The sequence below is a fragment of the Adiantum capillus-veneris genome, unplaced genomic scaffold (assembly GCF_014529385.1).
Source record: "Adiantum capillus-veneris isolate H3 unplaced genomic scaffold, ASM1452938v2 Hic_scaffold_882, whole genome shotgun sequence".
Classification (NCBI taxonomy): Eukaryota; Viridiplantae; Streptophyta; class Polypodiopsida; order Polypodiales; family Pteridaceae; genus Adiantum; species Adiantum capillus-veneris.
Window position 1 is genome coordinate 13,729 of NW_028221854.1, and position 26,999 is coordinate 40,727.

At 46.1% G+C, this 26,999-nt stretch overlaps 1 protein-coding gene across 1 annotated transcript; it reads right to left on the reverse strand.

Annotated features, from left to right (window-relative positions):
* Window positions 1–10,118: 10,118 nt before the first annotated feature.
* On the reverse strand, window positions 10,119–11,610 carry LOC147416511 (uncharacterized). Its single transcript, XM_086508296.1, has 3 exons — window positions 11,349–11,610; window positions 10,864–11,159; window positions 10,119–10,776 (listed from the first exon to the last, which is right to left on the reverse strand). The coding sequence occupies exons 1-3, from the start codon at window positions 11,608–11,610 to the stop codon at window positions 10,678–10,680; spliced, it is 657 nt and encodes a 218-aa protein (XP_086364422.1). The 3' UTR covers window positions 10,119–10,677.
* Window positions 11,611–26,999: the final 15,389 nt, after the last annotated feature.

The window sequence follows — 26,999 nt, forward strand, 5'->3', positions numbered from 1 at the left end:
TATGGGGTATTATGGCTCTATACAGGACAGTGATAGGGCGGGTACGCACCACTAAGGGAATGTCTGACATGGTCCACTCCACTATTGGAGTAAAACAGGGAGCGTCAGGGGGACAGGGGGGCTCAGCTAGCAGGGACGTGGATTCCGTTGTTACTATATGCTGATGATATTGTGCTGATTTCTGACTCCCCAGAGGGGATGCAGCGTCATTTGGATGCTCAGCATACATTTGCTTGTGACAGTGGATTGTCTATCAATCTGGGGAAAACCAAGGCCACAATGGGTCAAGAGGTCGGCACCCACATTTATGTATGGCCAGGAGACTGTGGAGTACACAAATGCATATACCTATCTTGGGGTAGTCTTCGGTGGACTGGTGTTTTCACTAAGTAGAGCATCAGAGACTAGACTAACGAGAGCATATGCAGCTTCGGGAGGACTGGAGAGGATGTGTTCGCAGGTTCAGTTTCAGGAACCGCGAACAAAGCTTTGACTTTTTGACACTCTAGTGACTCCAGCTATGCTCTATGGAGTTCAGGTATGGGGACCCTCAGTAGACCACCATGGGAGATATAGCAACACAGATGGATGGAGATATATGGAGAGGCCTCTGGTCTCTATGATCGCTTGGATGATTCGGGCTAAGGCTTCAGTACCACATGAGATTATTCGAGCCGAGCTAGCCGCCCCCCCCCTCGTGGTGGAGGCATTGACGAGATCAGTTTCCTTTATGCACGGTCTACGGGATCTCCCTAGGGACAGATACGCGCGGCTTGCCCTGGAGTCATCTCGACAACTAGCTCTACAAGGCGATACAGCATGTTGGTATGGACAGATGACATCACGGTTTCAGTCGCATGGTCTCAACATGGATAGATTACCTCGGCTTCAATACTCCCAGGATGCACCCTCCCTGTCTCTCACACAGACAGAGATCACTAGACTCATGCGTCAGGATCTGATTCAGCTAAATACCAGGAGCAATTGGATACAGCCGACACAGGAGTTGGGCACGAAGATGGCCTTCTACAGAGAGCATCTTCTCCAACTCACGGAGGACGGCTTTGTGACTAGGCCTGCATACATGGATACACATTTATCTCATGGGATAAGATGCGCTATTGGACAGATACGCACATCCTCACGTCAGCTCCAGATCGAGACTCACCTATGTAACTTAGAGCCAGAGACAGAGCTGCACTACACGTCACTGCCCGGCATACTATGAGATACGCGGCCGCTTCCATTGTCTATTCAGAGAAGGGTTCGGACCTTTTTCTAGGGTCATGAGATACAAGGATCAGAGGTGTATCCGATTGTTCTTGCTAGAGCTACGCAGACTTAGGGAGAGCTTGCTGAGGACATCAAGGGAAAGAGAGTCTCAGAGACGAATCACAGATTTCTTTACACCACACAGAGGAGAGCCAACGGAGTAGTCATTACAGCAGATCTCAGAGCCTACTCATACTAGAGGTACACTGCTTGACCGAGCCACTGAACTTGGAAGATCCAACGTCCACGACCTCGAGGGGTCTCCCACTACCGACGAAGGCTGCAACAGAAGATACAGATCACTCTAGCTCGACATGCAAGACGCCCAACCAGAGTTCTGACCATGGAGAAGGTCAATGAGATCTGACAGCGACCAATGAGAGATTTCATCTGAACCCACAACCCCCCCCCCCCCCCCCAATATTTCCTTTTTCCTTAGTGTTTTAGTGTTAGTTCTCTGTAACTTTGTAATTTCCGTACTCAATCATGGTATCAGATTCACCAATTGTAACTTTTTGGTCTCATAGGTCATTTTTGGCCTTTTTTGAAGACGTTAATATAACATTTCATTTCATTTCATCTCTCTCTCTCTCTCTCTCTCTCTCTCTCTCTCTCTCTCTCTCTCTCTCTCTCTCTCTCACACACACACACAAAGCACACTTTCTTTCGCATAGTAGCTTAGTTCGATGCGTGAGGCTCTCTCTCAATGAGTAGGTGGGCACACATTTCGTACAACAAATTAGCCCGATGCGTGGTCTGATCCAGCTACTGCTGGGATCATATTACGCACACTGGCAGATATTTTTTCACCAAGCAAGGGCCTTGCTTGAGCACAAGCCTTGCTTCTCTCCACAACCACTCTCATAAGCATGACCTTGGAAGAGGAACAAAAACGGAGGACGAGAGCCATGCATGTGAGAATATTTGGTCTAAGAGACCAAGATAATACAGGAGTGAAAGTGAAAGAGCTCTTGAAAATGATGGGGATCACGTCTCCGACACATACAAAAGCTTGGAGAGTGGGAAAGAAGAGCACATAAAGAGATGCATCCTCATCCAAAGACCGTGCTCTCATCTTACGCTTCCCTTCAATAGAAGCCAAGAAGGAATTTAGAAAAAAAGACCTACTCTAAAGAAGACGGGAATCTTCTTTGGGCGATGATCTGACCTTAGCATAGCTAGCACGCATGCAAGAGGTCACGCTAGAGATGCAAGCAGCAAGAGAAAGAGGGAAGAATGCCTTTTATATAAAATAGGTTCGCAGCAAGTGCCAAACCCTGAAACAGCCCTCAGCAGGTGACAAAAACCCTAAAACAGATCCGCAGCAGGTCTCTCTCTCTCTCTCTCTCTCTCTCTCTCTCTCTCTCTCTCTCTCTCTCTCTCTCTCTCTCTCTCTCTCTCGTCGGATAAATCTTTGAGGTCTCTTGGGATAGTTTCTTATGACATTAAAATTCTTCTCTTCTTCTTCTTCTCTGTCCCTACTCTCGACAGGGTTTTATTTGACTGTAAATTAACACGCAAGGTGCTGCTATAACTAAAGAACAAGCAGGTACAAGGGCTGCTTGCCTATGGCAAGCAAATGGGCAGCTTTAAGCAGGGGGGCAGCTTGAGCAGCGGTTCGAAAATGAGCTGCTGGACCACTGTGTTCAGCAATGGAGACCAAGAGCATCTCACCCGTGTGCAAGTCTCCCTCGATGGTAACGAAGGCAACATTCATGGTCATGAACAAGACGAAAATGGAGATGGAAGGATGGTGGAAAGAAAAGGCCAACCTCATCCAAATGGTCTTCAACAAGAGCAAACAATAGAAAAAGGAGAAAGAAGACTTTCAAACAGAAGTCCAAGTGCTCGGGAAGAGGTCTCAGCCCTCAATATAGAGCTTGCGGAAACTAGAGCCGGAGTGGACTTGAAAAAGGAGAAATCGAGCCCTCCATGATAGAGGAACTCAAAGTCATCAAAGAACAAGTGCGGAAGATCAAAGAAGAAGAGAAGCAACATGAGGCGAAGATGTCATCGTGGGTAGATGTAATCACGAAAACACAGAAGAAGGTAGATGGATAGAAGTCGCCAAGAAAGCGAAAGGGAAGAACCAACAGCCATCCCCACTCCCACAATCATCAACATGACCCTAGAGGAAGAGCAAAGGAGGAAGTCTAGAGCTTTACACGTACGAGTGACCGGTCCAAAAGACAGTGACGATGTGGAGGGGGAAATCAAAGAGCTTCTACTTATGATGGGTAGTGAGGCCACACACACAAAGGCATGGAGAGTGGGGAAGAAGAGAGAAGGAAATAAGGAGACTTTAAAGGAGAGAGCATTGATCCTTCGCTTCCCCTCCATGGAAGCAAAGAAGGATTTCTTGAAGAGGCGTCCTACACTAAAGAAGACAGGGATATTCCTTGGGGACGACCTCACACTCTCCCAGCTTGCTCATATGCAAGAAGTTATGCCTAAGATAAGGACCTATAGATTATCACAGGATATGAAGCATATTGAGCATGGACGACACTTGATAGACATGGGAACTGCACATGGATTGGCCATTTTGAATGGCCTACAGATTTCCTGTTGCGGGAGGTTTCACATGCTTTCCACACAGACATGGAGCCAGCATAGTGGATTATGTCATGGCACAGCCGAGCTTTAACTCTAGCATCCAGGACCTCACAATTGGACCAGACTTGTTGGTGTGGCAATAGATCATGCCCTTGTGTCGATGACCATTCTTTCCAGTTGTGTAGCACACATACCATAGGTAGCAGCCCCTACTCGCTACACATTTACATGGGAGACGGACTCTGTCTACATAAATGGGATCTACAGACGCATGTGCATTGAGGAGCCAGGGTGACCTCTAGAGGAGCTTACTACTATACTGACAGACATTGCATGATGTAGCAGCGAAGGCATACCCATGCACCCAGCCTGAGTAGAGATGACGTTCTGGGAGCATGCCCCAGAACAGTTGTATGATGAGTGCCGCGAGACGAGAGTCAGTCAGGCTTAAGAGCAACGTGCTTTTGGAGGGGACATCACTCACAGACAGTCACGGCTTGCCTTTAGATGCCTAGTGCGGCGGAAGAAGAGGGCATTTTTGGCTTGACTAGAGCAAGATCTATATCAGCTATTCTTGAGTCAAGACTCATGTGAGGCGTGGCGACTCTTTCATGAGCACTCCCCCCCTCCTACCATTACTTCTACAGAAGCCTAGGGCTAGTATTCATCATCTCTGTACACAATTCCTGCCACCTAGACAGCCGCCTCTTCCCTACCCCCCCGAGCCATGTCCACACACATGTGCTTTTTTCACCGTTGAGATGGTGAAGAAGGCCATTGATAGGATGAGGACTGGGAGAGCATATGATCATGATGGCTTAGTGGTTGAGCATTTTATACATGCTAGGGATCTGCTTGTAGAGCTTCTAGCAGTGATGTTCAATCGTGCCATGTGTGAGTGCTTGCCTAATACTAGGAATACATCTACTATTGTACCTATCTTTAAGTCAAGAGACCCTATGGAGCTTGGGAATTATCACACTATCATGATTGGACACACATTGGCACGGTTGTCAGGTAGGGTTTAGGAGAGGTTTTTCTACTCTTGACCACATTCTAACTCAGAGCCATTATTGAGGAGGGCAAATCAGGGATCTATTGTAGCTTTGTGGACTTCCGCACAGCATTTGACACAGTGCCCAGAGCTAGATTGATGCGCAGACTACGAGAGATGGGAGTACCCACAGAGCTGATTTGGGGGATCATGGCATTATACAAATCAATGGTGGGGCATGTACACAATCAAGAGGGGTTATCTACATTAGTTCGCTCCACTATCGGGGTGAAGCAGGGCTGCCTGCTCTCTCCTACTCTATTTCGTGTATGTGCATGAGGTTTCTGACTATATTGAGCGAGAGGGTGATAGAGGTGCACAACTGGCAGGGACATGGATTCCACTATTATTATATGCTGATGATATTGTGTTGTGCAACGTCACTTGGATGCTTTGCATAGGTTTTCCCACAACAGGGTTTGTCTGTCAACCTTGGTAAAACCAAGGTTATGGTGTTTAACACCACCCCACAGTGGCCAGGAGATCAGCACCCCCATTCACATACGGCCATGAGACGGTGGAGTATACAGATGTTTACACCTACCTTGGGGTGGTCTTTAGTGGACCAGCATTTTCATGGAGGAGAGCAACAAAGACTAGACTGACCAAAGCATATACAGCATAATGTGGATTGGAGAGGATGTGTTCACACATTCAGTTCCAGGAGCCTCGGAAGAAGCTCTTGCGTTTTGACACTCTGGTGGCTTCCGCATTGCTCTACGGAGTTCAGATATGGGGGCCTTCATTGGACCATGATGGGAGGTCGGGTCGCACTAATGGATGGGGAGACATAGAGAAGCCTCTAGTCTATATGATCGCATACTTATTAGAGCCAAGGCTTCAGTACCACATGACATTATTCGAGCAGAGCTAGCTGCCTCCCCACTAGTGGTTGAGGCGCTTACCAGGTCAGTCTCCTTTATACGCCGCTTTGTGGGACCTCCCCAGAGATAGATATGCCCGCCTATCACTTGAGTCCTCTCAACATTTAGCTATGCAAGGAGATACAATATGCTGGTATGGAGAGATGACATCATGATTTCAAGTACATGGGTTCAGCATGGACAGATTGCCCCCCTTCCAGTACTCACTGGATGCACCCTCTGTGACTCTTACACAGTCCGAGATCACTAGGCTCATCTGCAAGACCTGCCTTAGCTAGATACTAGGAGGACTTGGATACCATAGTTACCGGGGAACGGAATTGAGAGGGCTTGGAACGCCGGAACGTCTAGGCGTTTCGGCAGACAGTGACTCACCGGAACGGCAGGACCAGAACGCCTTGGAACGCCTCGGAACGGTCGGTGAGCTCTATAGTCAATGCACATTCTCCAAGATCCATCTTTCTTTAGTACCAGCAACACCGGCGAACGAAAGGTGAAGTGCTAGGTTGGATAAGACCCTGTTCAAGAAGTTCTTTTAGCTGGTTCATTATTTCTTCATTTTGGGCTCGGCTAACTCGCTAAGGTGGCCAATTCGGTGGTGTACTACCCAAAATCAAATCAATCGTATGATCTTCAGGATGCAAAGGCGGTAACTCGCCTGGTAGGCCTTCAAAGACACAGTCAGCTTGTGCATGTAGAAATTATTGTCGCTCCTTTTCTAGATCAGACATCTTTGACCTTTGATCATCATTCAATTCTTTTAAGAAGATCTAATACACAAAAAGACCGGATTTCATCAAGTGGGATGGACTTGCCTTTCGTTTTACATCAAGAACAATCTCTTTGCCCTTCTCATTCTTCAAGATGGCCTTCCTTGCCCTATAATCGACCACAGCGTTGTTCTTGCAGAACCAAGGGATTGCTAGGAGGACGTCACACCCTTCCAAAGGCATGATGTAAAAGTCCTCGCACCCTAGGTACCCTGACAATGCAAACGTAGTTTGCCAATAACATGAGTAGTGGCAACATCTCGTTCGGGTGCCGCTAGAACAGCCTCGGCCGGTGGCCCCATTTTCTCGGGCATTATTCCAAGTCGAGCCGCCAATTCTGTTGAAATGAAGTTGGCCTTGGCTCCTCCATCAAAGAAGATAAGGGCTTTCTGGTCCTGCACTTTTCCCAATGCGTGGAAAAGTTCAGTACTTTCATCCATCTGAGCAAGGTCGGTCCCCACACAATTTGGTACCAGTCTTGCATTCATCTTTCCTTTCCTCCCGCACTCTTCGGCTACTCTAAAACTATCTGGCTTGTTTTCTGATCAAGAGCTCTATCCAGCTCTTTCTGCGAGTGTAGCTTCCGCTTTTCCGCACTCGTCTGTCCATTCAGCTTTCCTCTCGACCTGAGAGGAGAAACAATGGCCTCATGCTGTCACGAATGGATCAATCGGGTAATTCTTCACGTGTTTCGCAAATCTCGAGTCTCTGGAGTATCTGATCAGTCTTTCCACAGATGGGTCAACCTACAGTTGATGCTTGTACTCCACTTTGGCAAACTTTTCCGCCAAGAATTTGTCCAAATCTTCATTCTTTTCTTCAGTTCGTGCGCCAGATTTCAATTTTTCTTCGCCTCCCCCCCCTGAGAGGTGTTTATGTCTTATGCCCTTTAAGACAGAGCAATGAAGACGGGAGCGCACCCGATGCGCGATGGAAGAAGGGTGGGAGTAGCTAATAAGTCCGGGGTCGAGAAACCAAGGTTCTTTCACATACAGATAAAATCTCAACTATTCCGTCATGTTCTCGAGAATCTGTTGCGCTGCCAAAGGGATCGGATCCTCCGTAGAAGAAGAATCTTTCTGAGCTCCGATACCACTGTAACAAGCTTGGACCCACCAAGCGAGAAACCACTAGCAACACACGAACAGAAAGTTCAAAATCATTGAACTTTAATAGATAGACAGAGAGAGAGAGAGAGAGAGAGAGAGAGAGAGAGTCAACACGGCACGGCGGAGTTCCACGCCCAAAAGCAGTGGCCCCAAAGATTGGCACCCCTTTCGATATTTCTTTATTTATTGAGCTCAACAAGGTACAACTCCCGAGGGACCTCTACTCTCAGACTCTACGTCTAGATGCTCTACAAACTGAGGCCCCAATGGCTCTTATAAACAGTACAAGGGATGCCCAGAAGCAGAGCCCCAAAAGCAATACTTGAAAAGCTTCAAGTTCTAAAAGCATCCAGGCCCAAAAGCTAGCGCTGCCAGCAGCCAGCGCAATTCACAGAAAATCCGTACGCTGCCATGTCAGCAGTCAGCGTGATGTGCGGGCTAGCCGTACAGCTGCCATGTAAGTATCCCTTCGCGATCTCTCTTTTTTTTTTGTCTATGTGCCCCCAAGGGCCCCATCTAATGAATACCCTATAAGTTGGAACAGGACATGCCACTTCATTTTGTGACAGTGATTCAAGAGGGCCAACCCAGACTCCACCCCGCCATAGAGCTTGTACCTCAAGAGTGGAGCCGAGATAGAGAGTTGTTGGGAGCGGAGCTCATCTGTAGCCTAGCAATTTGGTTCATCTGGAAAGCCCGATGTTTCCGCATCTTCGAGGCTCAACCCATCCCACCCACGAAGACTGTACGAGACATATAGTTGGAGCTGATTCATACACTCAGGGGACAGTTTGAGAGGCTTCAAGACAGCTCTGTTGACATGCAAGAGCACCGCGAGGCTTTCTTGCAACTTCGCGACCAAGGCCTTTCTTCACCTTAGCTCATATGGCACCTCGATGGACACGCAGGGGACAGTTTGAGAGGCTTGAAGACAGCTCTGTTGACATGCAGGAGCACCGCGAGGCCTTCTAGCGACTTTGCGACCAAGGCCTTTCTTCACCTTAGCTCATATGGCACCTCGATGGACACGCAGGGGACAGTTTGAGAGGCTTCAAGACAGCTCTGTTGACATGCAGGAGCACCGCGAGGCCTTCTAGCGACTTTGCGACCAAGGCCTCTCTTCACCATAGCTCATATGGCACCTAGATGGCAATCCCACCCACCAGTGTGGTGGTTTCCTCCTCCCATATCTTGATTTAGCCATCATTGTACATATCTAGTTTTTTTCATTGGAAGAGGCTCCCCACCTCTTGATGTAGCCCTCTCTAATAAAGGCAGTTTGTAGCCCATTAGGTAGGTTTTTTGACTAATGGAAGGATCTTTTTCTGGGAAAAAAAGATCTATTGTCAATTTATATACAACGGAAACAAGGACACGACTTAAAAAATATTTCCAATCAATTTCATGGTATGAATTTAGCTGCAACAAATTTCAGACACATCCGAGGTGTCTGTAGCTAGCTTAAATCCACTGCATACTTATGGACTCACTTAAAATCTTGAAGCGATGCTCACCAAGCATGGAAGCTGATCTCTAACTTTTCCTATATAGTATAGCCATTGATGACATGCCCACACGGTTTACAGGAAGAGGAGCTCTAGTTTGGCTGACTCGGGCTTTTGGAGCCTGGCAAACTCTGATGGGGATTGCTAGCACTAGTTGCCATTGGACGATAGGATTTTCTCTTATCATGCCTGCAGTATTTTGTAGAGAGGTGTACTATATCCAGTGGTGGATTGGACTTGCAAATTCCTTATTCCTTCTTGGAGGCTCCAGATTCCTACTCTTGTAGTGTACCCACGATCTGAGAGGGGGTATTCTTTGTGGCTGTGCATAGCCTTGTTAGGTTTTTCCATATTCTCTCGTCATATGGTAGAAAATCCAGACTTGGTCCGGCCGGCCACTTGTGGCACTTTTAGTAGGCGCACTAATTAATAATTATTTCCCATATTTTCCATTTTTATGGTCGTGGGGTCTTTATAGGAGTGGGTCAGGCACTTTTTGTGCTCGCCTATATATGGAGGAGGGGGCAACCCCACTTTGGGATCATATGATTGCAGAGCCTTGTATTCTCTTGTGATAGCAGAGTTGTGCCATCCACGGCTTGTACATACTCTCTCTCTCTCTCTCTCTCCATCTTCTCTCTCTAGCGTTTTTCTCTCTCCTCTCTCTCCCCCTCATGTTCCCTTGTTACCACATCTTCCGTAGCACTTTGACAATTGAGGGGCCAATGCTTCCGAGAGTCAAACTCCACCACTTTGTGTCTCTTGTCTATTGTGTGATGTTCTCTCTCTTTCAAGTTCAAATGTTTGCTGTTTCGGTTCAGATCAGTATTGTTCCAATGATTCACCACCTAGCCAATGGCTTTCCGCTTACAATCCATCCTCCATATACATCTCCATACTGCGAAATAGAATAACCCTGTGTGCCAAGCAACAAGCCATAGATGCCTCCGATAAATCCAAGCATAGAGGCTCCAAAACCCCCTAACCTCCCTAACGCATCCATGAACTCAGCCTTCTTGCCATCTCAGCAAAATGAGGAGCTCTCCCTACGTGTCCTGGGTACCTGGACAAATTAGCAGCCATGCCTTGTTGCAGAAACTGTTGTTGCTGAAAGTGCTATTGGTATTGTTGAGTGTGTTGTCACCACAAGGAATTGGTATCCTTGGTGTTGGAAGACTTGGTACCCTTTAGTGTCTCCTTGATTTAAGAATTATCATGCGCCTCCAAATCCATTCAATGCTTGGACACCGTCTTCATAACCTTGTACTCTTTATGCAAAACCGATTAAAAGGCTACTTTCTGCGCCAACTACTCCCCTAGATTGACACAAAGAGTGATATGGCATTTTTTACCGTGTTTGCAATAGACCATCAATTTTTTACCGTGTTTGGAAGGTACTGTGAGGAGCCTTTCTCTTGTGCATGGTAACAGTGTAATTCAATTCAAAAGATGTTGAATGGACATGTTTCTAGCCCAAAAAAGAATTCGCAAGTGGCCAAAACAATCTCATCTAAACCATCTAACATTTCAGCCATTCCTCATATGAAATCCTACCCTGAGAGAGCCACTGATATTAGAGATATCATACGGGCCATCCAATTGGGGACCTGTGTCCAAAACGTCAACCTGTGCCAAAGAAGGTACAATCCAGTTAGAAATCAGAATACCCTAGGTTACATCCAGCTTAAGGGAGGAAAAAAAGCATGTAAACACCTCTTCCTTGTCGCTTGAAGGATTCAAACTTCTCTCATCCTCCTCATATTTAGTACCACTCGATGCAATCTCCTCCTCCTCATCCAGGCCACCGAGCTCAACCTCTTGGCTTATGGCTCCCCCAAAAAATGCATATTGTGATGCATCAAACCGCTCATCATCTGTGAAATAGACAGCAACATTGTCAACACCCTTACATCGAGTATCAATCAAAAATCTAGAGTAAACACACCCAAGAAAAACAAGAATGTTTAATTCCCACAAATTTGGCAGAAGTTCAAGCCAAACCTTTTCACCTGTGGCATTTCAGTTCTAAGAATATGAGAATCAAATATACATCAGCTGTGCCTGAAGCAGCTGAATTAAGCTAAGAGAAGAGCTCTAAACAAGAAAAAGCAAGAGAAACTCTAAGCTTGCTTGATAATCTCATAGTAGAACGATGCAGTTAACAATGGATAAAACACAAATTAATAATATATACATACTCTGGAACCAAAAAGCTGAGCTCGCTGCTCGCTGTGACACAAATAACCCCCCCCCCCTTGCTTCCCTTGCGCTTGTGGTCGCCATTGCTGACCGTTCGCTGTCCTTTGACGAAACAGACTTCGCTTTCTTCTTCTCACTCGCCTCCCTCATCATCGAATCGCCTTTTTCTTTTTCACAGCAGCAGAGATAGATGGAGGCTCCTGCTTCGCCGCAGAGGGACTCTGACAAAGCCCCCTCGCCCGACCCTGCAAAGCCTACCATCCGACTTGCTCTATCACTGACGGAGCAAGTGAGCCTTGCAGCAAAGTTGGAGCGCCTTCAAGTCACCTCTGTCATCTGCAAGATTATCCGCAGCCAACCCAGCAGAGGCGAGGTGTGTGACCTCCTCCTTGTCCACCTTCCAAGTTCTTGCGGAGGCGGGAAAGATCATCGACATACAGTTCCTCCAGCGTGGTTACTACCAAATCGAGTTTGAGACTCCCGAGATGGCTTCCAAGGTCATTTTGATGAGCCCGCTGGCCATCCGAGAAGTCAGGACTCATTTTTCAACACTGGCGCCATGGTTTCGACCTAGCTTTTGATGTTCTTATCAAGCAAGCAAATTTTCTCATTTCAGTTTGCTTCCCCGCCCTTAGGCGAGAGAACCTCCCGCTTCTATCCAAAATTGGTTCGGAGATTGGGATAGTCTTGGAGACCCCGCGCACGGCAACTTCAACCGTTGCCAAGGCAGCAGGTAAACCTACTGTACGTGTTTTAGTTCAGGACACCCACACTGTCCCGAAGGTAGTCCTTCTGCCTAGGGTGAGTGGTGGTTGGCTCCGCCAGAGCGTGGAGTATTTAGGACTCCCAAACCAATGCTTCAGATGTAGACAAATGGGCCATCTTGCAAAGGCCTGTCCTCACAGGAGAGCTTAACCCGCTCACACGCTTAGCCTCCCAAGGCTAGTCAGGCACAGCAGAAGATACCCAGGGTGCACAAGCTGGCATTTCTTTAGAGATGGGTGGCCAATCAGTTGATGATGGCTGACAACAGGTGCATGGCCATCGCCGTCACGGACGGGCTCACCATACCGCCCCCCCTATTGGTCGACCTACGATAGGCCAATAGCATTGGTTTCCTACAGAGAACCGTTTTGACCCTCTACAGCAGGACGTTCCTGAGCTGTCTCCTTCAACCTCACCCCACCCCCCGCCCCTCCCATCTATCCCATTGACCCCTTAGCCTCATCTCTTAGCCTGTCTCAAAATCTACCACTGGCTCAGGGTCCGGGACACTCCTCAACAGCTCGAATATCTCTAGGCAGCAATTTTGGTACAAGCTGGCTGGCTCGGGAGGAACAGCCTACTTGAGAACACCACTTTTGGTGCACGCTTCTCCTTTTGCATCAGTCCCTTGCAAACTGACCACTTTTGACACACACCAACAATGGGATTTCTTCAACTACAACTATACGCGGTTTCCTGGCGACACAGCTTGTTTCAGCGTACATATTCTCTTTTTGGCAGCCAAAGGTGCCGATGCCTTGGATACATCGGTTGGGTTTTCCTTTCCGCTTTGTGGCAGGGATCACACATAGTGGGCTCTGCATACAATACTAGATTGGCTCAAGGTCCAAGCTCGTGAGTTCTCGATTGTTTGACCTCGAAAAGGAACGACAAGATTTTTATGCAATAGAGGATGATTGTTTCTCTGAAGGCGTACAAAGCGAGTTACCTCCTTAGCGTCGTGAAGATCACATGATTGATTCGTGGTAGTACCACCATTGAACCGGCCACCTTACAAAGTTAGTCGAGGCCAAAATAAAGAACTAATGAACCAGAACACATTTCCACATTATGAGGATTGATGATATACTCAACAGACTTCAGAATTCTACTTGCCGAATTGATATGAAGAGTGAATATCATCGGATCTGTATTGCTCCTCGAGACGTCTACAAGACAGCTTTCAGGACGACTTTTTGGATTTTCATAGCATACCCATCATTTGTGGGTTTTCCAAACACTAAGGAAGCATAAATTGCTTATAAATGTGAAAAAGAGCAAGTTTTTCTTGCCTGAGATACATTTCTTGGGACACATCGTCTCAACAGAAAGGGTAGAGATGGATCTGGCCAAAAGTGACACTATCCGCGAGTGGCCTGACTTGAAGAATGTTCATGGAGTTAGAAGCTTCTTGGACTTGTGTTCTTACTACCGGTGGTTCATTCAAAAGCTTGCAGAGGTAGCTTCCCCTTTGCACATTTTGACACAAAAAGGAGTCCCTTTCTCGTGGGGATCCACATAGGTGAATGACTTTCAGACACTGAAAGAGAAATTGACTACTGGACCAGTATTGACTTTGCCGGATTTGCAAAAGTCATTTGAAGTATATTGTGATGCTTGTGGTCGTAGTTTGGGAACGGTCTTAATGCAAGAAGGCCATGTGATTGCCTATGAAAGCTGATTGTTTTCAAGGCCAAAATTGAAAGCACAGATTTATGAGAAAGAGCTTTTGGCAGTGATCCACGCTCTTGCTCAGTGGCAACATTACCTACTTGGAGCCGATTTTACAGACTTAATTGATCATCAAATCTTACGCTACTTCTTGTCACAGAAGCAGCTTTCGAAAAAGAAGATGCGGTGGGCTAACATCTTGTCACAATTTCACTTCCAGATTGTCCATGTTCAGGGACAGAAGAACTTGGTGGCAAATGCGTTGTCCCAGAAGCCGTCAGTCTTGGCTATTTCCGCGATTCATCATAGAAGCTTCGAGGACATGGTTGCTCAGTACGCCACAGATCCAGATTTTTCAGATGTATTCACTCGAATACAGAATGGGGAGATAGTAGCAGGATATTCCATACGGGATGGCTAGTAGATGAAGAAAACGATGTTGTGCATTACACAGCCGTTGAGGGAAAAGGTTTTGACTGAGTGCCATTGTCCACCTTCTACGGGTCACCGCGGCATCGATACCATCTTGAAAGGTGTGGAGCATTACTTCTTTTGGCCGAGACTCAAAAAGGATGTGGACGACTTTGTGCGCAGTTGCTTGGTATGCCAAAAGGTCAAGTTTGACAGGCATAAAGCACAAGGATTGTTACAGCCTTTACCCATTCCCACCCGCCCCTGGGAAAGTATTGCTATGGATTTCATTTTTGATCTCTCGAAGACACAGAGTGAGCACGCTGGCATTTGGACTGTCATCGATAGATTTAGCAAGCAAGCTCACTTCATTCCAGTGAAGAAAACAGTCAAGACAGGTCATTTAGCGAGACTTGTTCATTGCACACATTTTCAGATTACATGGCATGCCTGAGACAATAGTCTCTGACAAAGATCCCCGATTCACGAGTTTGTTTTGGAAGGGTATTTGGGAGAACATTGGCACACGATTGCAGTTCTCGTCCTCGTTCCACCTGCAGACAGATGGGCAATTTGGAAATAGCCAATTTAATGGTTTTGAATTTGTTGAAGTCTTCTTCTTTGGATCAGAAGACTACATGGGAAAGGTATTTGCCCTTGGTGGAGTTTGCCTACTAGACGCAGAGTAAAGACGCCATTTAAAGTATTCGAGGGTGGTAAGAAGCTTCTTCAATTTCTAAGCATCTAAGACAAGATTCTTTTGAAGAAGATTTTTTAAACAAAGTCTAGAAGGCATGGAAGGCCATCTAGCTGTTTAAAGGAGGAGAGGTAGTCCTCTATTGACAATGACAAGAAACCAAGAAGTTCAAGGAAGGGAGTCAAACCAGGACACTCGTCGAGCCCTTGCGTTGAACAACAGTTTGACATCGCCTTCCTCTGGAGCGTGGTTATCAAAACATTCCAGGGAGCGAAAGGCGGCATCTTACTTGAAAAGAACGATGAATATGCAAGAGATGCCATCATGCCTTGGCATCACTTGATAATGACTGAGAAAGATACATTGGGGATGACTACTACCCAAAGGTTTTGGGATACTTGTCGAAGATTCTTTTGAAAGACCAGATTGAGTGGTTTTGCTATGATTTGCTAAAGAGATTCAAGACTATGCTTTAAACCAAAGGTCTGACTTCATTTAGAGACTTATGGGACATAACTAAGCAACGTTTTTGAATGCATGCCGGCTCATTGACTTATGAGATTGGCAGGATAGTATCCACCTCAAAAAGGCAAGAGTCTGCCAGTGAGAGAATGAATCAATGGAACTAGATGAAAGCTCATCACACGATTCTGGCGAATGAGTGGATCCAACGAACTAAGGAAACCAGATGCAAGTTCATCAAAGAGTTCCAGAGAAAGAGGAATCAGATGATAGTGCGTCTTAGGGTTTTGATGATTGACTCATTGACTTAGCGACTGGCAGGATAGTATCCACCTCAAAAAGGCAAGAGTCTGCCAGTGAGAGAATGAATCAATGGAACTAGATGAAAGCTCATCACACGATTCTGGCGAATGAGTGGATCCGACGAACTAAGGAAACATGATGCAAGTTCATCAAAGAATTCCAGAGAAAGAGGAATCAGATGATAGTGCGTCTTAGGGTTTTGATGATTGACTCTGACGTGCCAATGGGCAGGGAAGCAAAAGACGCTATCAGCACGTCCCAAGGCACAAGGAAAGAAAGGAAAAAGAGAATCAGCTGGTAGATCAAAACATTCCCCAGACCGAGGATAAGATTTTTAAAGCCGACCAGTACACGAGGGACTTGGACACTGCTTTTGCCAAGGTCCGGGAGGCTTTAGAGAAATCTCAAGAACGACATCGGGCAGTAGATCGACATCATCGCGATTTGAAATTAAAGGAAGACAATTGGGTGCTCTTACGTTTTGAGAAGGCACGCCTAAGAAAGAAAAAGGAAAAGTAGCGGCTTTTTCCAAAGCTTAGCATGAGGTACTATGGCCCTTTCCAAATAAAAGAAAAGATAAATGATGTCTCCTTTAGACTGAAGCTGCCCGATACTTGGAAGATTCACAATGCATTTCATGTAAGTCTATAGAAGCCTTTTAAAGGTGATGTGCCCCATGATGGGGAACCAGATGAGCAACCGGAAGTGGAGGAAAGCGAGGAGATACTCGTTCCAGAACAGATATTAGCACACAAGGACAGAAAGATAAAAGGTAAAGTGATTAGGTGGTTCTTGGTTAAGTTCAAGAACTATCCTGCATTGGATGCGAAGTGGATGGAGGAGGAGGACCTAGCAGATACTATAGGTACCCGGAACGCGGAACGGGAACCGCGATGGGGACCCCCGCGGAACGGGGGAACGGCCAGGGGTCCGAAACGGGAACGGCGCAGAACGGGAGGCATAAAACACACCCAAATAATGCAATTTCTAGCTCTACACGTTTGAAATTTGAATACAAGTAGTATTAGAGTCCTTTGACTCTAATACTCACAAAAAACTCGACTTGAAGACCCCTCGGCCATGGATGATATAATAGGGGGAGAGAGAGAGAGAGCTTAAGAGAGAGAGAGAGAGACTCAAGAGAGGCGGAGAGCTTGAGAGAGTGACAAGGGGAGAGCTTGAGACTCGAGAGTTGAGAGAGCTTAAGGCTTAAGCCTTAAACCTTGAGGGCATGTGGATTTGCTTGAGAAGGGAATGGGTGTGAGGGGGTGCATTTTGAGTCCTTGCACACTTAAAAAAACTCCTAATGCTCACTACAAATTTGCAAAAAACTGTCCATTTCTCCCCATTTTTGAGAGCTGGCCGTTCCCGGCCGTTCTGGTATCAGGTTGTCACCCGGAATGGCAAAACGTTCTGGGACGTTTTGTCGTTCCAGCAAGGGGGGGGGGGGGGGGGGGGGAATGGCGTTCCGGCGTTCCAAGGCCTAGGGAACGCGTTCCCTAGTAACACTGGCAGATACTCCTCAGATTTTGGAACTTTACCGTGAAGCATTTGGTTTAGCATAGTCTACTCCGATAGAACCCCGATTTCAGCATGGGTGAATCTAGTGCAACGGGTTTGCACAAGAGGGGAGTCACTCCGCTCCTTTGTCAACGGATTACTCCGATTTGGCATAGAGTCATTGATGTCCCCCTTTGGGTTTCAAGGATACTGATGGGTTGACAGTATTCTGTTGTATGACTTTATGAACTAGAATTCCCGAAACTGAATATGATTGATTTGTACTTGACTTGTTTGAGTGCAAGAACTGAAAGACGAAATGACTGCAATATTTCGGTCTCATAAATCTCTATAGACATGATTGCAATAAGGATTAGTTAATCGGGCATCCGTGAGGTCCCGACTGGATCTAGATGCAATCACTAAATACATTGCCAATTAATCATTGTCTGAGATTTGGAATGAATTTGAACGTGATTTATCTTGTGATGTCAAGTGATGTCTTGTGATGTACGGTGATGATTGTCGTTTTGTACAAGTGCTAGATGTGTCGTGTCTAGTGCGTCGGTACTAACAGTCAGTGTCTACTAAGAGAGTTGATGGCCTCTGTCTGTTTTGCAGGCGTAATCGAGGGCGATTACAATTCTTTCAAGAGGGAGGTATGTCACAAACTGGTGACGTGGCAACCCTTTGAAATTGTCCCAACTTATGGCCAAGTGACGAGGGGACCTCGAGGACATTAAAATTAAAAGCGCAGGAACTGTCGACGTGGCTGTCGTACGCATCTCCGCAAATTCCGTTGACTGTACAAACAGCACCAAAACGCACTTACATGCTGACATGGCACTGTATGGAATTCCGCAATTTACGTTGCTGTTTTTAGCTGGCTGATTTAGTGCTGCCAGCTTTTGGCACAGTTAGCTTTTATTTTTAAAAGATTTTGGGGCTCTGCTTTTGGGCATCCCTTGTAAGAATAAATAAGCCTGAGGGGCTCACTTCTCTGGGCATCTCGACGCAGAGACTGAGAGTGAGCATGTAACAAACTTGGACACTCCAAGTCAAGAATCAACCGCGACAGCACGAAATAACCACTTCAAAACAATTCACAGATCACAATAGATTTGCACTGGCCCGGCGGAGTTCCGTGCCTAGAGATATTGGCCCCAAAGACTGGCGCCCCTTTCGGTATTTCTTTTTGTATTAATCAATCATCAAAGTACAAGAGAGCGGTTAGGGTTTCACTCTCAGACTCTGCGTCCAGATGCTCTGAGAAGTGAGGCCCTCACCACTAATTTAAAGGTTACAAGGGATGCCCAAAAGCAGAGCCCCAAAAGCTTTTAAAATCAAAAGCATCAGTTCTCTCTCTCTCTTAGAGAGTCTTTTCTCCTTTTTTTTTATAAAAAAAAAGCAAAAGCAAAATTCGCGTCACTCATCATTTTCCAAAAAAAAAAAAAAAAAATTTAATAATCCGCCTCCGCGATTTCCGGAATTTAGGGTTTTTGGCAAAAATTAGGGTTTGCAGGAATTTTAGGGTTTCTGGCAGAAATTAGGGTTTCTGCTGTCCGCCACGTCATCACTTTGTGACATACCCCCCTCTTGAAAGCATTGTAATCGACCGCGATTACGCCTGCAAAACCGACAAAAGCCATAAACCGTCTTAGCAGACGCTGACTGTTAGTACCTACGTACTAGGAACACACATCTAGCACATGTACAAAATCGACAGTCACATCACACGACATCACAGGACATCACACGACATCACAGGACATCACATGACATTCAACATTCATTCGGATCTTAGACCATGATTTATCGGCAATGTAGCTAGCAATCACATCTAGGTCCAATCGGGACCTCATCGATGTCCGATTGACTAACCCCTATTGCAACCATGTCTATTCGAGATCAATCAGACCAAAATGCTGCAGTCATTTCGTCTATCAGTTCCTGTACTCACAAGAAGTCAAGAACAAATCAGTATCATAATCAGGAATTCCATTTCATAAAGTCATCCAGCAGAATACTGTCAGCTCTCAGTATCCCTGAAGCTCAAAGAGACATCAGTGACTTTAGTATCAAAATCGAGGCATCTGTTGACAAAGGAGTGGAGCGACTCCCCTCTTGTGCATCCCACTGCACCATATCTTCGGCCAAGCTGAGTTTCTGGGTTCCGTTTGGAGTAGACTATGCTAAACCAAAACATCGAGGTAAAGTTTCACAATCCGAGGAGTATCTGCTAGGTCCTCCTCCTCCATCCACTTCGCATCAAATGCAGGAAAGTTCTTGAACTTAACCAAGAACCGCCTTCGGACTTTACCTTTCTTCGTATCATTATGTGCCAAAATCTGTTCAGGAACAAGGATCTCCTCGTTTTCTTCCACTTCGGGTTGCTCATCAGGCTCCCCATCATCAGGCACATCACCCTTAACAGGGTTCAAGAGACTCACATGCAATGCATTGTGAATCCTCCAAGTATCTGGCAGTTCCAATCGGAAGGAGACATCATTTATCTTGTCAGTAATCTGGAAAGGTCCGTAGTATCACATACTAAGCTTTGGAAAAAGCCTCTCCTTTCCCTGTTTCTTTCTTAGGCGTGCCTTCTCAAAAGTAAGAGCACCCAATCATCCTCCTTCAGTTTCCAGTCGCGACGATGGCGATCCGCTGCCTTTTTTGTCGTTCTTGAGACTCCTGCAAAGTCTCGCGAACCTTGGCAAAAGCCGTATCCAAATCTCGCGAATATACATCCGCTTCAAATTTCTAATCTTTCGTGCTCAGGAAGGATGGAACCTTCGCAGCAGTTTCAACAATCTCACATGGCATCTTCCCCGTCGAAGAGTGTATCGTGTTATTGTAGGCAAATTCCACCAAAGGTAAGTTCTTTTCCCATTGAGTCTTCTGATGCGAGATACAAGACTTCAATAAATCTAAAATCACTGAATTGGCAATCTCAAATTGCCCGTCAGTCTGCAAGTGGAACGATGACGAGAACTGCAACCGCGTCCCAATGTTCTCCCAAATTGCCTTCCAAAACAAACTCATAAATCTGGGGTCTCTGTCGGAGACAATCGTCTCAGGCGTGCCATGTAATCGGAAAATCATCGTGATCATTCTGTATTCTCGGGAGATAAAAAAAAATGAAATCCATTTCAATATTTTCCCAGGGGCGGGTGGGTGGGTATGGGTAAAGGCTGTAACAATCCCTGTGCCTTATGCCTGTCAAACTTGACCTTCTAGCATACCAAGCAACTGCGCACAAACTCTTCCACATCCTTCTTCAGTCTCCGCCAAAAGAAATCTCTCTCTACCCCTTTCATGGTGGTAGCAATGCTGCGGTGACCCGTAAAAGGTGGACAGTGGCAATCAGTCATAACCTTTTCCCTCAACGGCTGTGTAACGCACAACATAGTCTTTTTCATCAAGTAGCCTTCCCGAAGGGAGTATCCAGCTACTGTCTCCCCATCCCGTATCCGTGTGAAAATATCTGCAAAATCTGTATCTGTGGCACACTGATCGACCATATCCTCGAAGCTCCTATGATGTATCGCGGAACTAGCCAGAACCAACGGTTTCCGAGACAAAGCATCTGCCACCACATTCTTCTGTCCCTGCACATGGACAATCTGGAAGTGAAACTGCGACAAGATGTTCGCCCACCGCATCTGTTTTTCCGAAAGCTGCTTCTGTGACAAGAAGTAGCGCAAACTCTGATGGTCTGTAAAGACAATAAAATCCGCTCCGAGTAGGTAATGCCGCCACTGAGTAAGAGCATGGATAACCGCCAAAAGCTCTTTCTCATAGATCTGTGCTGTCATCTCCGGCCTAGAGAACAAACGGCTCTCGTAAGCTATGACATGGCCTTCTTGCATCAAGACCGCACCCAGACTACGACCACAAGCATCACAATATACTTCGAATGACTTCTGCAAGTCCGGCAAAGTCAAAATAGGTCCCGTAGTCAATTTCTCTTTCAATGTCTGAAAGGCAGTCACCTCTGTGGGTCCCCACGAAAAAGGTACTCCTTTCTGTGTCAAGATATGCAAAGGGGAAGCAACCTCTGCAAACTTTCGTATGAACCGCCTGTAGTACGAACATAGTCCCAAGAAGCTTCTAACTTCATGGACATTCTTCAAGTCGGGCCAATCACGGATAGTCTCTATCTTGGCCGGATCCATTTGCACTCCTGCTGCTGACACAATGTGCCCCAAAAAGTGTATCTCTGGTAGGAAAAATTCGCTTTTCTTTGCATTGATCACTAACTTGTGATCTCGTAATGCCTGAAAGACTTGAAGCAGATGATCTCTGTGTTCTGCCTCATTCTTGGAGAAAACAATGATGTCGTCAAAGAAAGTGCCAACAAATAGCCTGTACTCTCGAAAAATCCTGTCCATCATCTGGTTAAATGTCGCAGGAGCATGGGTTAAGCCAAAAGGCATCACCAAAAACTCAAATAACCCAAAAGTCGTCCGAAAAGCTGTCTTGTAGACATCTCCTGGCGCTATCCTGATCTGATGATATCCACTCTTCAAGTCAATCCTGCTAAAGCACGAGGATCCCTGTAACCTGTCGAGTATATCATCGATCCTAGGAATCGGAAATCTGTTCTTGATGGTGATTTCGTTGAGAGTGCTATAATCGATGCACATTCTCCAAGATCTGTCTTTCTTCAAAATCAACAACACTGGAGAGCAATACGGTGAAGTACTAAGCTGGACAAGACCCTTTTCCAAGAGGTCTTTCACTGAGTTCATAATCTTTTCATTCTGTACTCGGCTCACACAATAAGGTGGCCGATTCGGTGGTGTGCTTCCAGATATCAGATCAATGGTATGATCTTCAGGCCCTCTCAAAAGCAATCGGCATGAGCGTGGAGAAAAAAATCTTGGCGTTCTTTTCTTCAGGTCAAAACATATTCAACCTTTATCCATGGTTCAGTTCTCCCAAAAGAATGAGTAAGAAAACTGAAGTTCATCAAGTACAATCTCTAAGCCCTTCATTTATCAAAGTCGCTTTCTCGGCCCGGTAGTCAACCACGGCGTAGTTCTTGTGGTACCAAGGGATCCCGAGTAGAACGTCACTCACGTGCCCTGAACACCCCTGTCATTGCAAACGAAGTTTGCCAATGCTCGGTGTAATGGCAACATCCCATCCGGGTGCCAGTCGAACTACCTCCGCCAGTGGCGTCAGTCTGTCGGGCGCAGTTCCAAATCGAGCCGCCAATTCCAAGTGAAAAGAAGTTGGCCTTGGCTCCTTCAAAAGAGCTTCTACATCCTTCACTTTGCCCCAAAAAAAACGGCAAAGTTTGTACTTTCATTCATTTGATTCGGTGCAAGTCCCACGCCATGTGGTACCAGTTCTGCGTTTCTATCTGCCTTTTCTGCCACATTCCTTAGCTGCTCTCGAACTCTCAGACCTGTCGTCGTCTTTATCATTCTGTTCTTTCTGTGCCTTATCAGGGCACTTTGCGGAAATATGTCCATGTTTCCCGCATCCAAAGCACTTCCCCTCTCTGATGAAGCGAGCTCTCTCCTCAGGAGTAAGCTTGGGTCGTGCATCCTTTTTTTTTCTCTGGGTTGCTCTTTTTCATTCTACTTTCATTCCCAGAAGTCTGTTTGGCTCGTTGTGTCATGGCCTCATCTGTGGGGTAGGTCAGACTGCCAGAGTGAATGGCAAAGCCCCGCTTCGCATGACTCATCAACTCCTGAATAGAAGCTGACTTCTGTTCCAAGCAGTGATCTCGGATCTCTGTAGGTAGACCCAAGGTAAACCGCTCAATTTGTTCTCTGAACGAGATCTTCTTGAATGAAGAGGCGGGTAGAAAAGAGCTCCAGAATCTTTCACAATAAGAATTCACTGTATCGCTCTTGGTCATCCGGAGATGGTTCCAAGCAGCTCGTATATCTCGCTCAAACTCTTGAGTCAACCAAGAAGAAATAAAAAGCCTCTTGAATTTCAGCCATGTAACTGGCACAGTCTTGCTTAATAGAAGCGTGGACCACCAAGTACGAGCATTCCCCTCAGAGTAAGAGGCAGCTCTCCGAATCTTGGAGTGCTCTGAATAGCGTCCTCCCGCGAAAGCGATGTCAAACTGCTGTATAAGAGACAAAGCCTTCGAAGCATCTGAGTATCCTGAAAAGTATCAAACTTGATCGAGTGGCCACCTTCCTTAAACTCTCGGACTTTCTTGCTGTTATCTTCGAGAAAGTCATACTGGTTGGCTTTGTAAAAATTCTTCTTGTTCGCATAAAACTTTCCGTCATCGGAATCTGAGCTGTCTGTAGACGAGTCCTCAGTAGAACTGTCAGTCTCTGGGCGAGATGTAGCCTTCTTTGCCTTTTTCTTGCCCGTTCCGAAGCTTTGTGTCTTGCTTCGCTTTTTGCTTTTTTTTTCTGTCTTCTTCGCTCTAATCCGAGGAGCTAGAAGAACTGTCAGAAGAAGAAGAAGAAGAACTGGGTACTCCTTCAAATCGAACACGCTTCTTCCGTTTCTTTGCTTTGTCGAATGTCGACTGACGACCCAAATATCCCGGGAAGTCAGTACCTTTGTTCTGCTTTTTGCCGTGCTTTTTGCCTTTCTTTTGCACGTCGAAAAGCTGAGCAATCCGTGCATCAACCACGTTCTCCAGTTCCTTCTCCGTATATTTCTTGGAGGTAGAAGGTTTCTTGAGAGCGGGTTTCGGGAGTGGTGTTGTGGTTCTCTGCCACTCCATCTGTACCTCTTTCAAAGAGGTCTGGTTCATATATTTTACCATCTTCGGGTCCTTGGCAAAATTGAGCATCATCTTTGTTGCATCGCCAATCAATTGACGACGCTCCATCTCTGTTTGCTCCGCCTGAGTAGGCCGAGGCGGGCCATACTCTCTGTCTGAATCTTCGTTGTGATCCCAGCCCGCATCTCCAGATGCAGAGGGAGTCGACTGATCATTGCCTGAAGCCATAGGTGCCGCGGAAAAAAAAAATTCGGGGATCGGATTTCCCGTAGAAGAGAAATCGGCCGTGCTCTGATACCACTGTAACAAACTTGGACACTCCAAGTCAAGAATCAACCGCGACAGCACCAAATAACCACTTCAAAACAATTCACAGATCACAATAGATTTGCACTGGCCCGGCGGAGTTCCGTGCCTAGAGATATTGGCCCCAAAGACTGGCGCCCCTTTCGGTATTTCTTTTTGTATTAATCAATCATCAAAGTACAAGAGAGCGGTTAGGGTTTCACTCTCAGACTCTGCGTCCAGATGCTCTGAGAAGTGAGGCCCTCACCACTAATTTAAAGGTTACAAGGGATGCCCAAAAGCAGAGCCCCAAAAGCTTTTAAAATCAAAAGCATCAGTTCTCTCTCTCTCTTAGAGAGTCTTTTCTCTTTTTTTTTTATAGAAAAAAAAAGCAAAAGCAAAATTCGCGTCGCTCATCATTTTCCAAAAAAAAAAAAAAAAAAAAAAAATTAATAATCCGCCTCCGCGATTTCCGGAATTTAGGGTTTTTGGCAAAAATTAGGGTTTGCAGGAATTTTAGGGTTTCTGGCAGAAATTAGGGTTTCTGCTGTCCGCCACGTCATCACTTTGTGACAGAGCACCCGCGGGCTCTTTGTACTTTGAGCACAGATTAAGATAAAAATAAATACCGAAAGGGGCGCCAGTCTTTGGGGCCAATACCTCTAGGCACTACGCCGGGCCGTGTCGTCTTTTGTGAACTGTTTTAAGTGAATCTCTGCTGTGTCGCGGTAGAATCTTGACTTGGGGTGTCCAAGTTTGTTACAGTTCTCGCACCACATGGAGGACCTGGGAGTGACACCTGATTCAGACACTTTGGCTACTAGCCAAGTTCAATGTGACGCCGCCTCATGCAACTGGTTGTAAACACATTGTGATATACTTTTTTGAAGACACCCAGAGTGCTCTCTATTATGTATCTGTACAAGAGAATTCCTCGACAGAGGATATAGCCCTACGGACTGCACGCTCTTCTTGGGCATGAGGTGGATAGTCACTTTAGGCACGCCTCTCTCGGGGTCGCAGGATTACTCTCCATCCAAGCCAGCCTCGAAGATTGTGAGGTTGGATGCCGAGGCAGCATCAATTTTCTCTCACTGATACCATGAGGATTGCCTCTGACGGTGTGAAGGCATTCCTAAAAGTACATAATGTTGAAGTACTCAAGCCTTAATTAACCTTGACAATGCAAACGAAGCTTGCCTATGATAGGCATTACAATCATGCCTTGGTGCCGCTAACACTACATCCATTTGTGGTCCCATGCCTTCACACTTGATTCCTAAGCAAGACGCCATTTCTCTCGAAATGAAGTTGACCTTGGCACCGCTCTCAAAAAATTAGAGCTTTTGAACTTGTACTTTGCCCGACGCCCTGTAAAGTTCTATACTCACATCCTCGTGCCATGTGGTCCTCAGGCGTCCCCATAAAGCCTGGTACAAGTCCGGCCTTCCTTATCCTCTTCATAGCTCTTTCCACTGCCGCTTTAGAAGTTTTTGGTCCGTCTTCTAGCTTACCCTCCTTAGGGCACGGGCACTTTGATAAAGCATATCCCACTTTACCACATAGAAGCACTTTCCTTGCTTGTAGTATTCCACCTTTTTCGCGGCACACAACTGTGGGGTTGTGGATTTCTTTTTCTACACCACCTTCATCGCTTTCTTCTTAGAGTGTCTTTCTCTATAGCCTGGGGCACTTTCTCGTTCGTAGTATAAGTCAAAGATCTTAACATCATTGAGAAACAATTCAGAGCATGATCCATAAGTTGTTGAATGCTACCAGATTTCTGCTTCGGATAGTATTGTTGGATTTCCTTCAGTAGACCGCACCAATATCTGTCCATTTCTTCCTTCACAGACACTTTTTGAAAAGAAGTAACCGTTTAGAGCGTGTCACAAAGGTGATAGCGTGGCATCTCAACTGAAGAACGTATCATCGGTGATGACGTGGCTGTACGGTTGGCCTGGAAAACGTGCCACGAATTATGAGTGTTGACATGGTAGCCTTGATGCAAAGTGAATAGAGCTTTTGGGCGTTGAGATTTCAGCAGTTGCTTTTGGAACTCATGAGCTTTTTGAATCTAATGTTGTTCAACCAAGGGCCTTTTAATATGAGCGTTGAGGGCCACTTTTGCAGATCAGCTTGGTAGCAAATTGCAGAGTGCCTCCGTGGGCAATTGTACTCTCTGAAGATCAATATAAAAGAAATACTGAAAAGAGTGCCAGAGATTTGGGGCCACTGTATCTAGGAGCAGAACTCCCCCATTCCGTGTCTTCCGCATGGATTTTCTCTCTCGATTTCAAGTTGTGTTGGAATGCTAAAGCCTCTTCCAATTGTATTCTTTCAATCAGCATGTCGTACTCTCTACAATTACACTGGTATCAGAGTGTTAAGTCATTGGTTGTAACTTGTTCTAACATACCTCAACCTACAACTGAAAGCTATAGGAGAGTAAAGGAATCGCCTAGGAGAATTGCAACATGCTAACGAAAATTAGAATGGACTCTACCAAGGTTAGAGCTCTCCCACACAGGATGTACAGGAGAAGACTCCATATGTTGCTAACTGAGAAAGCAAGAACTAGATGTCCCGCTTACTGCCGACATTGTGTGCAAACCTGTCATCCGAAGGATTACGACAAAGTCCTCTAGAGAGCAGGAATGAATGTGAACTTTAACTTAGAGAATGCTATTATTGGCTTTTTCTATGACCTTTATCGCCGACTTTAGTTTAGGGTTGGCAATAATCTGCCACTGCTCATAGACATCAAGCAGCGGTTTTATCTTGTATGTGCTTGGCATAAAGTGGATCCTTTGTGAAGCCAAGAAGTCGATCAAAAAAAAGCTTGTC